At 35.8% G+C, this 12,479-nt stretch overlaps 1 protein-coding gene across 3 annotated transcripts; it reads right to left on the bottom strand.

Annotated features, from left to right (window-relative positions):
- Window positions 1-232: 232 nt before the first annotated feature.
- Window positions 233-9,255, bottom strand: LOC110883131 (golgin candidate 6-like). Of its 3 annotated transcripts, none has more exons than XM_035986631.1 (19): window positions 9,114-9,255; window positions 8,758-8,843; window positions 8,594-8,646; window positions 6,987-7,114; window positions 6,856-6,905; window positions 6,473-6,619; window positions 6,321-6,394; window positions 6,172-6,241; window positions 5,946-6,095; window positions 5,359-5,409; window positions 5,189-5,275; window positions 4,963-5,076; window positions 4,219-4,290; window positions 3,949-4,134; window positions 3,737-3,840; window positions 3,046-3,094; window positions 2,663-2,728; window positions 1,853-2,593; window positions 233-1,020 (listed from the first exon to the last, which is right to left on the bottom strand). In XM_035986631.1, exons 2-19 carry the CDS (start codon window positions 8,788-8,790, stop codon window positions 448-450), a joined length of 2,748 nt encoding a protein of 915 aa, XP_035842524.1. In that variant the 5' UTR covers window positions 8,791-8,843; window positions 9,114-9,255; the 3' UTR covers window positions 233-447. The 3 variants fall into 3 exon arrangements, with proteins under 3 accessions (XP_035842524.1, XP_035842526.1, XP_035842528.1); XM_035986633.1 differs by having other exon boundaries at window positions 9,028-9,115; XM_035986635.1 differs by lacking the exon at window positions 9,114-9,255 and adding an exon at window positions 9,028-9,111 and having other exon boundaries at window positions 6,805-6,905.
- Between the last annotated feature and the right edge of the window lie 3,224 nt (window positions 9,256-12,479).

Genomic DNA, 12,479 nt, shown 5'->3' with positions numbered 1-12,479 from the left:
TGAGGGGTAAGACAGCAAAATTTTCCTGAGAGGGGTTAAGAGTGCCAATCACATACAACCCTAGGGGGTAAAATTACAGTTTACGCTAAGAGCAATTATACTCGCAATATTGATGATCCGTGATATTTGTCCTTTTTAGGTTTGGTGTAATACAAGCATTTGTATCCACATGGGAATAACTAAATATACACACAAACGTCACAGAATCTGACCTCCAAATAACACCATTATACATCTCTCAGTAGTATTGGAAGTGATGTATAATACAATCAAGCACTTGTGAATAAATAAGACACAAACATCACAGAATTTGACCTCAAAATAACCCCATTATACACCACTTTCAATAGTGCACACTAATCTAAAACCATAAACAGAACAGCACAAATTCTAAGAAATATGCAAATTTCAAGTTAAATATTCAAACTTCTGTAAACACTCAACACATCACTTTTCATTATCTTCATCCTCATCATCATCGTCGTCATCAGGAGCACCCATATCGTCACCTATGCCTTCAAGCAACGCATCAACATCTTCTCCCAACTCCATTAACCGCGCACTCAACTTCTCGACTTTACTCTGTTCTTGACCCAAACAAACAAGCAGGTCACCGAGTTCCGCTTCACTCTCTTTCTGAGCTTCTTCCCTTGCTTCCGCTTTTATAGCCTCGATATTCAAACCCGAACCCATTGTTGACCCGCCATTTTTCAACGCTTTGACTTCGTTTTCTAAATGGTAGTTTGCCTGTTCTAGGCTATTGTAAGCATCCGACAAGCTTTTTAAATCGTTTTCGATTTTTGCGGATAATGTTTTGTAAGAAGAAACCTCGTTTTCGAGCTTCGAATTGTCGTTTTTGAGCATATCAACACGTTGAGATGCTTCTAGAAGATTGCGTTTTAGTTTTTCTATTTGGACCCTTTCGGAGCCGCTATTAGGTCTAGGTTCGGTTTGCGATGAATTACCTCCACCCGTTTTAGCTAGGTCCTCCGCTAATACTGTGTTTCGGTTTAGAAGATCCTGTTGAAACAGTAGAACCTCAGCTAAATAACAAAAGAAAATAAGCGATGGTAATTAGAGCTGCAAATGAACCGTTTGTTCGTGTTCATTTGTTACAAAAACATATGTGTTCATGAACACTTACCTAACGAGATTTCCTATTCGTGTTTGTTCGTTAAGGAAATGAACGTGTTCGTTTGTTAGTTTGTTAATTTTAGGTAACGAACGCAAACGAATACAAAATAATGTTAGTGGACACAAATGAAAACAAACGAACACAAACAAACGTTCGTGAACAGAATATATAACACACTGATACTTATTAAATATATTATTTGTTGGAATTTTGAAGTACTTAAATAAAATACAAAATTTAAAAACAATAATGAACTATCAAACACAAAAGAACATAAACCAACACGTTAACAACCGTTCACGAACATAAACGAACGAACGTGGCCTATGTTCGTGTTGGTTCATTTAACTAAACGAACGAAATTTCTTGTTCGTGTTTGTTCATTTATTAAACGAACGACCACAAACAAACTTCCCGCCGAACGGTTCACAAACATAAATTAACGAACGCAACCTCTGTTCATGTTCGTTCATTTAACTAAACGAACAAAATTTCTTGTTTGTGTTCGTTCATTTAATAAACAAACGAACAGTTCATGAACTTCCCGCCAAACAGTTCACGAACTGTTCGCTGAACGTTAAGTTTGTTTGCAGCCCTAATGGTAATTTCAATCCAATTACTTAATAATGGGCCGACTTCCGTCTAAAATTGGTCAAACAAAAAACTAAGCTAAAACGAAAACAGGTCAAACGATTTGAAAGGTATCCCAAAACTTACCTGTATTTCGGAGCATTGTTTCTCCAAAAACAATTTGAGCCGCTTGATATAATCCACATCAGCTTCATCTTTTCTCTGTTCCAGCTCAGCAGGAATGACAGACACATCGCTCTTTGGGTGACTGTAAAGATTCACAACCCCGTCTCTAATACTAGTTTCCAAATTCTTAATAAAGTTGACAAACTGAGAGTCAAACATTTCAGCAAGCATAGGGTGGTCCTCGTTTTTCGGGTCACTCGCCACGTCATCCTCGATATCTTCAACATCCGGCACACTATTATCGTTCATTTTAGTCGCTGGTTTTGCAGATGAAAACACGAAGCTTTTCTGCATCTCCTCTAGCGTTTGAAAGTACGACGTGAGTCCGATCTTTTGGCTTATGGCATCAACAATGCTAAACGCGTCTTTTCCCGACTCGATCGACTTGTTAAAAATAACGCACTCGCCTAAAAGCACGGCTGCTAATCCTCTTACGCAAACGGTCGTATCGTTATTTGATATTAACTCGATTAGATACGTTAAATGTGGACGTGAAGCCAGGAATGAATGCACAGCGTTTGGGCAATCAGAGAGCCACGTGACGAGTAGTTTTAATATTATCGGTTGAACGTATGAGTTTGTTGATTTTACGTCTTTGCCCTTCTTGGAAAAGGCGAGAGCTAAGTATTTTACCATACGGTGCAACAGAGGTTCAGGGGTTCCCAGTGAAGGTGTTGGTGACTCGATTTCGATTTTTAAAACCTGCGTAAAATTTGGACAACGATAGTCATAAAAACGACCCTTTACTAATTTGAATCTTTTAGCATTTACCTTTTCCTTGCATTGAATATTATCCTTTAGTATATAAGAAAGAACACTAGCCGCTCTGCAACTAGTCTGCAAATAACACATCATCAGATGAGGTTTGAAATTAAAAACATCGAGTAAAATGCCATTTTCGTCTTTAAGGTTTGGCCAGTTTTGCGACTTTCATCCAAAGGTTTGTTTTTTCCCATCTAGATCCAAAAGGCTCGTTAACCCCATCCATGTTTCTCCGTTAAGAAAAAAGGATGGAGTTAACGAGCTTTGGATCTAGAGGGGAAAAAACAAACCTTTGGACAAAAGTCGCAAAATTGGCAACCTCAAGGACGAAAATGGCATTTTACTCTAAAAAACTGAAAGAAGAATTTATAAAGTTTGTAGGTTTATAGCACCTCAAGGTCACCGTCATGTTCGCTCAAGGCAAGACCATGTAAAAGCATGCTGCAAAAGAGTGTAAACGAAAGAAAATATCTTAATCCATTTACTTATGAATGGGTCAACTAGTAAATTTCTATCACGCGTTGCGGCGCGTCGAAACGTAAAGTAACGCGAATTTATACTGTCTAATGCAAACGTATTATATTTGACCCGACTCGTTTCTAAACAAAATTTACGTTAGAACATAGACTGACTGAAAACGTACATAAAAATATGCACGAAAACGTTTTATATTTGACCCGGCTTATTTCCTTAAAAAAATTACTTCGAAAGGTAAGAAAATAGTGGTTTTTTTTAAGTTAAAGGATGGTACCGCGTTGCAGTGGAGGCGAAACGTAAAGCAACTCGAATTTATATCGTCTAATGAAAACGTATTATATATGGCCCGAGTCACCCGACTAATTTCCTAATAGCATATACGTCAAAACGTAGACCAACTGAAAACGTACATAAAAATATGCCCGAAAACGTATTATATTTGACCCGAACATCGAAACGTAAACCAACTTGAATTTATACCGACACGTACATATACAAAAATATGCACTTAAAACTCGAGGGGGGTCAAAATGACATTTCATAACGTTTTTTGAAACTTAAGGGGCTAAAGTACAAAACCTAGCATGAAGACGTAAGAAAGCATACCTTCCAAATGACATATTAACATCCTCCTCAAACGGAGCATGGGTCAACGACAACGGTTGAGGAATTAACGTAGACGCTAGCACTTTTTGACCATCTGTATTTTCCTGTATATAATATAGCAAATGAATTCATTTTGGCATCCTACAAAATAGATATTCATACCAAGAAAAAAAGAAAAAAAAAAGTTCATAGATGATATTTGGAATAAGAACCTCACAAAAGCTCTTGAAAACATAGTCAGCTGCAACGAACTCTTGCGTGCTAGAAGTCCGTAAGATAATTCGCAGAATCGAATTCAGAGCTGGCTCAACTTGCGGCTCGTCACCAAGAAATTTGCTTGCAAGTGCGTCGAGATTCTGACGATGTCCGTATATTAAATCACCTATGCATCTAAAAGCCTGAAAATACAAGTAATACATGTCAAAGTTAGCATTGTCGTCGATTATAAAGAAACAAAAAGATATTTAAGTTCAATATCTTACTGCACAGCGGACGGCAACAGAGGCCCATTGACTTTCAACTCCTAGCATTAGCAAATGGTCCAAAACTTTTCTCTGCGATATTATAGAGGTGGGAATATGTAAGATTAAGCAAGTGTGTGTGTATAGGGAAAGGTTAGAATGAGAACTCCCCCGAGTTGGGAGAACCGTGAGAACTTTCTCAAAAAAATGTTTTTTTTTTTTATTTTGACGAAAAATTTTAAAATTATATTACTTTTTTCAACCAAAAAAAATATCGCATACGAAATCTTACATCAGTGTAAAACAAATTTACAAAACCATAACGTTCTCAAACCGGTGATGCCATGCGTTTTGTAAAACAAATTTACATCAGTGTAAGACAAATTTACATGTCGAATAAATGCCGGCTCGACTTTTTTTGTTCTTTCGACAGATGTCTTATTTAGATGTTCATCTACATTTGTGCAAAATCTGGTTGAAAAACTCAAAAAAAAAAAACCCGAGCGGTGTTTAAGCCTTTTAACAGCTCTGTAAAAAGCTGCTGACATCATCATTTACACCCACTGTAAGGGTTTTTTTACAGTGGTGTAAATCAACAAAAACTAATTTTTATTTATTTTGGAAAAGTTGAATAAGCCTTCGTTTCGGCCGAGTTCTCTAATCTCACAACTCATAGGAGTTTTCATTTTACCCTAACCCTATAAATGTGTGTGTGTGTGTATATTAATTCAATAACTGACACGGGTGAGGTTTTGTGAAGATAACCTGAGCCAAAACTGTTTTGTTAGTCGATTTCTCACTTTGTTTCGCAGGATCAGCTTCCGAACCTCCATTCATCAGAAGCCTGATTGTTTCTAAAACACACAGTAGATTTATCGTCTACTGGCATCGATTAAATTGAAAAGCCAACAATAAGTAATCATATAGCCATCTATATAATCATCCAAAGAAAGACTTGTTAAATAAAATTATTAAACATTTGAAGCCTAACCTTTTGTTGAGAAAAGCTATATGTGCTTCCTCTAAGTTTCAAAATGGATATTAGTGAGTCAAAGCCTATTGTCTCTCGTAACAACACCTATAGCATGGTAAATAGCAACATGATATATACACAAAGCTTCAACCAAATAAACTTTTTGTTTAGCGAAAATGAGCCAAGACCTGATTGGATGCGTTGCTGCGAATGAGATTGTTCAACAATTCAAGACAATCCTGTGACGTGACGAGCATATTAATGAGTCTAGATTTATAAAAATATTAGAGTAAAATGTCATTTTCGTCCTGAGGTTTGGCCAGCTTTGCGACTTTCGTCCAAAGGTTTGTTTTTCCGCGTCTGGATCCAAAAGGTTTGAAATCTTGCCATTTTCATTCGGCTCTTTAACTCCATCCATTTTTCTTCGTTAAGGCAAGGGTATTTTCGTCTTTTTTGTCGAGTAAAAAGGCAATTCGGTCTTTTTCACTTTATGTACAAGCATTTAAAATACCCCTCACCGAATCCGTTAGACCAAATTGCCCTTTAAGTTAACAAAAAAAAAGAAAATACCCCTGACTTAACGGAGAAAAATGGATGGAGTTAACGAGCCGGATGAAAATGCAAGATTTCAAACCATTTGGATCCAGATGTGGAAAAACAAACCTCTGGATGAAAGTCACAAAACTGGCCAAACCTCAGGGACGAAAATGACATTTTACAAAAAAAAATTATTTCAAATGAACACCAAATACATTAAAAAAATAAACTCGATCACCTGCACAACAACGCCACCATCCGAACCACCCTCTTCCTTAATAATACTGAAAATCTTCTCAAAAGCACCTTCAAATACCAATATTTTTTGGATTTCTTCAGCTTCACGGGTCAAGTAGGTTAGAAGTAACAATGCCTCATTTCTTATGACCTACAAAGAAACAAGTCCTATTTTTAAAAAATATCCCACAAATACTTTACGCCCTTTACAGTTGACAGGTCCATACCTCTCGATCCATAAGCATATCCACAAGACGTGTTATACCACGAGGGATCGTAAGAATCGCTTCCTGTAACCTGAAGAAAACGTCAGCACAAATTTCTAACAAAACGAAAAAAGTAATTAAGTGTAGTACAGTGAGAAAATATTAAATACCTAACATGGGAGTTCGTTAATAGTGCGGTTAAGAGTTGTAGTGTGTAATATCGTACATAAAAGTCATCTTCTGACTGCCAAAATATAGAAGCAAATGAAGATACGTTTTTCTTATAGTATAATATAATGGGATCTAGATATAGAAGGCTTACCAATAGGTTTAGAAGAAGCGAGATATTTTGTTCGTCTCTTGATAAAAGATCTGCGTTCATCATAGCTGGTTGAACCTCGTTTTTGTGCGACTTTGCTTGTGAAATTGGCGTTAAAGCACTCAAAAGAGTTTCAACAGCCCCGCGCACCTTCAAGGATCCATGAATATAAAAACGATATTAAATATTAAGTGAAAGATGTAAAAAGAGAGAAAAATTCCAGTCTAAAAATATTTAAAGTAGTTTATTAAGGCCTAGGTATGGTTATAAGGAATAAAATAGAAATATAATTTAGTCTTGAGAAAATAAGAGAAGCATGAAAACTATGACATAACTATATATCTATATAAGATGAAGAAAAATGTTGTTGAAAGAAGCCTTCAAACCATTTCAACATCATCAAGTTCCTTGAGGACTCCGAAAAGTACGGGAAATCCTGCAATAGAAGAAAGTTGTTATGCTGTGCATAAAGCATGAAATAAGCATTATGTAACCAATTTATTATATTTATACATACCCATGGTCCCAAAAGCGAGCTGTGCGGAATGGCTTTCTGCAACCACGGCCTGAAGTTCAGCCATGGCATTTCTTCTATCCTCCGGCAGCTTACCATTTTTTATACAATCTAGCAGCCGCTCAACATAGCTATCATGCAAAAATGAAGTGTGTTAGTCACAGAAGAGAGGAAATAGTTAGTTAAAACTTCATCACTAGAAAGTTAAGCAGATGTCATGAAAATTAACATGTCTCTTCTTTATGAGCCCAAGAATTCCTCATCACTTAATATGTTTTGCTAAATAAAGAAGAAAAATTAAAATGCTCGTTCTTGCAGAAACAACCCATCCCATATCTTGATTTAAAAAACGGGCTTTTCGTACCTGAGGCGTAAGCTGTTTAGATAGTTTTTTTATGTATCTCATAGATTTTTAGCATCTGATAGATATCCGATTCTGATTAATAGGAATATAGATTGGAATTGAAATTGATACGAAGAAGACAATACAAAGATAGCTAACACCGAAGTGTTCCCAGGGCCTAGCCCTCTCTCACTGCACAAACGCAGGAGCCCTAATCGATCTAACAAACTTCTGCCCTACCTATCATGACCTCATTTATTCCTATGTATAGAATTATAAGTTGCACTTAACCCCCTTCTAGAATAGACAAATGACAATTAACTATAAACCTGATTATGATTCCTATCAGCATCCCCCCAACATATAGGCATATAGCTACGAATAAGGTTTATATATGATTTTACCTACATCTACAAGCCAAAAAAAATTGTACAACATTTTAATCCATAAAAACACCCAAAGTACAAAAGTGCACGCCTCAGGTGACATAAGGCACTGAGGCCTGCGCCTCGCGCGCTTTTTAAAACCCAGTCCCATATTAGTAAAAAGCTATCATAGCCATGGTGAAGCATACTAGATAGGTTGAAGAAGATATATAAAAAAGACCCCGGAAACTAGAAAGAGTCTACTTCTACAAGTCAATAAAAAACAATGGTGACACCTAAGAAGTCTAGAATAATCATCCAACAAACAAGCTAACAACATTTTGATGGAGTAGGGGATGAAGGATCCTATGAATGTTACTATGTTAGGTCGAACAATCAGCAAGGCGTGGAACAATCTGAGCTACACAATCACATTTGGAGGGTATAACCTTGGTTTTAATCTTTATAATGTGCGCATCAGGAACATGCATAATGCGTGAATCACATGATGCAGTCTGCAGCGATCTTATGCAGTTGACTAATACTAGAACAAATTAGACCGCCGACTGCAATGGCTGAACAAAAGATGACCATCGATTGAACAAATCTGACCAGAGATGATGAGTATATCTTATATTTTATCATTCAAAAGTTAACAAAAGTTATAATAGCATCTATAAATAATTTCTTAGTAGCTTTTAATAATAGCGCCTCGCATACGTGACGCGCACGCCTTGCACATCGCTCATCACGCATCGACTTTTGGGATCAAAACGCACCACCGGAGTGTCACAAGTTTTTAAAAAACCAAGGGCACTAGGCATAATCATATTTAACACTTTAACGGTTAACCTAAATCATAAACTCCTAAAAAAGATTAGAAAAAAATAAAAACAACCAACCTATCTTCATTGGAACTTGAATCTTCATTCCCAAACATAAGTCCAACAACTCCCTACACATCCACAACAGCAAACTCAATCCTCAATCATCAATCAAACAGTAACACTAAAGCAACAAAAACTCAAACAATCATCCTTTCACCACATTAAAACTCTACAATTACCTTATAACCAGAGACTAAATCCATCTTCTTCATCGATAACGGTAGCAACTTAACGTTCGATTGACAATTTGAAATAAATTAATAATCTGGAAAATCAATCATAAACAGTAACACAATCTGATCAATACAAATATGCAAACTTAATCAGAACTAGAAATTCGAACTTGTGAACAGAAATTAAGTGTAGATCAATGAATAAACGAATGCATGCTAAATTAATTGAAATGGTAAAGTGATAATCAATCGATATTGAGATAGTAGATGTGTTACAGTAGAAATAATCGAGTACGAATTTGAAATTAGGATCAATTCAGATATAGAAAAAGCCCTAATTGACCAAAATCTTCGAGACGTACCTGCGATGAGAGAGAGAGAGAGTTTTGATCGAAGAACCGAAAGCTATACTTGGGCCGGGTTTATAAGGCTATATTCTATTCGGGTCAGGATCCGTTATTTTATTATTCTTCTTTTTTTTTCTTTGATTTTCCATTTCCGAAATTCGATTTCTTGGATTAGGCTTTTTTTTATGTTGAATTGAAAATCGAACTGAATTTAAATTAAATTGGCAAATAGAAAACCGTATTTTAATTCGGCTTGGTTTGACTTTTAATAAGATAAATGTTTATCGGTTTCCATTTTAGGTTTCTTTGTTTTGTTTGGTTCCTCGTTTTGTATTTTAACTAAACAATTGATGAGTTATAGAAATAGAAAAATCTCTAGCTTGGTACATGTAACTCAGGCTCTTCGAGTTCAACTGAATTGATTTTCTAGAAAAAGAAAAGCGAGTATTTAATTCGGTGGTGTATCACGGAGAAGAACACGTGGCTAGCCCTTCATAACGGGGCGCCCCATCTCCTCTTAGGAAAACCACTTAAGATATTGTTTAAGCTTCAAGTTGAACAAAACTAAAGATTAATACATATATACACATTAGGAAAACCACTCAAGAATATGCTACCTAGTATAACAAACAACAACAAAGTTGATGTAACCATTTGAAATGAAGAATGTATGTATGCATGTTATATATGAAACGTTTATACATAACTAATATGAAATCTTAGAATATTTCATAACATAGAATGTATGATGGCATCAACATGGGCCGGGTCACATGACATAAGGCTTCAAGTTAACATACTTCAAAATAACTCATCACCAACAACAAGCAACCATCATATTCTTCTGTTATATAAGCATCTAGATTCCATATTTTTGGATTCAATCTCACACAAAAAGACAAAAAAATATAACTAGTTATAAGCAAGCACAACAAAATTGATTAGGGTGAGGGGTATGGTTAATCACTTTAGGATGATTGAGTGATTCTCTACCCAATAATATTATGCCATGTGAACTCCCCATTTCACTCCCCATTTTGCACTCAATCACTAGGTATGGTTAATCACTCTATGGTGTTTGAGTTATATATTTTTTGATTGGTTGTTCTCTCCTCTCTCCTCTCTCTCCTCCATCACTCCTTCTCCACTTCGGTGAATACTCCACGATTTCTCTCCCTCTCTCCTACTCAAGCACCCTAACTCAATCATGGGGGTATAATCACCGATCGGTGACACCCACTCAATCACCCACTCCCCGCACATCATACCCCCACCCTTAGTGTGTTCCATAACATGACGGAATAAGAAAAGTATCTTAGAGATAGTGTAGAACAAAATACACAATGGTTGATGTATGGCAATGTAACATTGTAACCAATGTTTGAAACGTATCCAACTCTCTCCAAAATAAGAAAGGCATTACACTTTCATTTAGGCTGTTAACCTAATTTGTCGATAATTTAGACAATTTTGCAAAAGTTATTTATTTATTTATTTATTTATTTATTTATTATTATTATTATTATTATTATTATTATTATTATTTTGTCAACTTTTAGTTTTTTAATTGTAAGGTTAAAAAGAAGGTTTTTTTTTAATTTTAGTTTTTATTGATTGTGGTTTTTATAGCACAAATTCATTAGTGCCCCGAATCACTTCCTTTTAAGTCAAAACACAAAAAACAATGGTGCTTTCTTAAATCCTAACCCCAAGATTGCTCGAGACACTGAAGCCCAGAAAAATCCCAACAAAAAATCTTTGTGAATTTGAAGCCCAAGAAGGTCCAACAGAAATATATTGCAGCCCATTTCATAACCGACAAGCCCAAACCAACTTATTAACCGACGACCAACCCAGGACCCGCCAAACATGTGCCACTCTGGTATGCGCTCTGGGGCGGATTCAAGGGTATTTTGGGGGTTCCCAAGAACCCCCTCGGTTTGGCAAAAAATGGAAAAGTTTAGTGGAAACTTTGTATGATTTAGAAAAAATTAGTGAGAATCTACCAAAAGGAATCTGGTGAAAAAAATTACTGGATCCGCCACTGTATGCGCTCTAGCTTTACGCTCAATACGGTCCAGTTTCATGCACATGAACAACCCTACATCCACACACCTTTCCTCTCGGCTCTGTGATCTTCGTTGTAGATCACATCGAAGATCCTCACATTTTATGTTTTGTTTCAACTTTGGCATCCGAACAATCCCCACATCTAGGGGTGTGCATGGGTCGGTTTGGGTCGGTTTTCACTATTATCCATAACCATAACCGCTAGTTCGGTTATGGAGTTTTGGTAACCATAACCATAACCAAACTTCGGTTATGATTAATCGGTTATGAAGTCGGTTATGGTTCGGTTTTGGTTAATTTCGGTTAAGTAACCAAGCAAGGTTTGAAATAAATAGGGTTGTGCACGATTTGAACTTAGCTTGAGCCTATTTTATAAGATAACGAAGACTAAACTTTTTGGTTAAACTACCAATTTAGAGTTCTTTTTAATAAGGTAATTCTCAAACAAAAAGAATTATGGTCATAACACCTTATTTCTTTATCAAAATAAATGACATCTATATCAAGATCATTTTGTTACTAACATACTTTTATCTTAGTAAAAATCCTCTATATGGTTTTGTAAAACACAAATCTATTATATAAAGTTAACATAACAATTTCGGTTCGGTTTCGGTTATATTCGGTTAACCAAAGCTTCATAACCATAACCATAACCGATTGAGCGGTTATACAAAGTTTCATAACCATAACCATTGGTTATATTGGTTATCGGTTATTAGTGGTTCGGTTATGTCGGTTATGGTTCGGTTATCGGTTATGGTGGTTAATTTGCTCACCCATACCCACATCTATGTGATAGTAACTCTTTGAAATCATTTCTTATGTTGTGTTTGTTAGTTGGACGTTTGTCTCACACACATTTATTTCTTCATGGTATCAAAAAGAAGTAAAAGATATTTGGGTAACTTTAGTGGAAGTATTGTTTTGTTTCGTAAACGTTAAAATTTGAAAGGCTGTAACAATTTGAACATTAATTTAGTTTAAGATGATCTATTATTCACATTTTTTTTGTATTTGATTCAATAAAAGTGACATATAATCCCATTACGAAGTGAGATGTTGCATGTTGTGTGGTACCAACACCATATTATATATTATGTGGTTCATCTGGGCTGCAATCCTATATACAATTATGAAATATATGGTTGTTTAGGTGTTGATATATAGTTATTTCCATATATTTGTTCTATCATATAATTTGTTAATTCCGATATATATTTATATGTTAGAATCCTCTATTTTGATACTTATATTCGTTTGCTAGACGTTTGGCTTCAAGACAAGTTACTAGGGATACAATGGGGAACA

The sequence above is a fragment of the Helianthus annuus genome, chromosome 2 (genome assembly GCF_002127325.2).
Source record: "Helianthus annuus cultivar XRQ/B chromosome 2, HanXRQr2.0-SUNRISE, whole genome shotgun sequence".
Lineage (NCBI taxonomy): Eukaryota > Viridiplantae > Streptophyta > Magnoliopsida > Asterales > Asteraceae > Helianthus > Helianthus annuus.
Note: the sequence above shows the minus strand (reverse complement) of the source record. Positions and strands in the feature narration are given on the sequence as shown.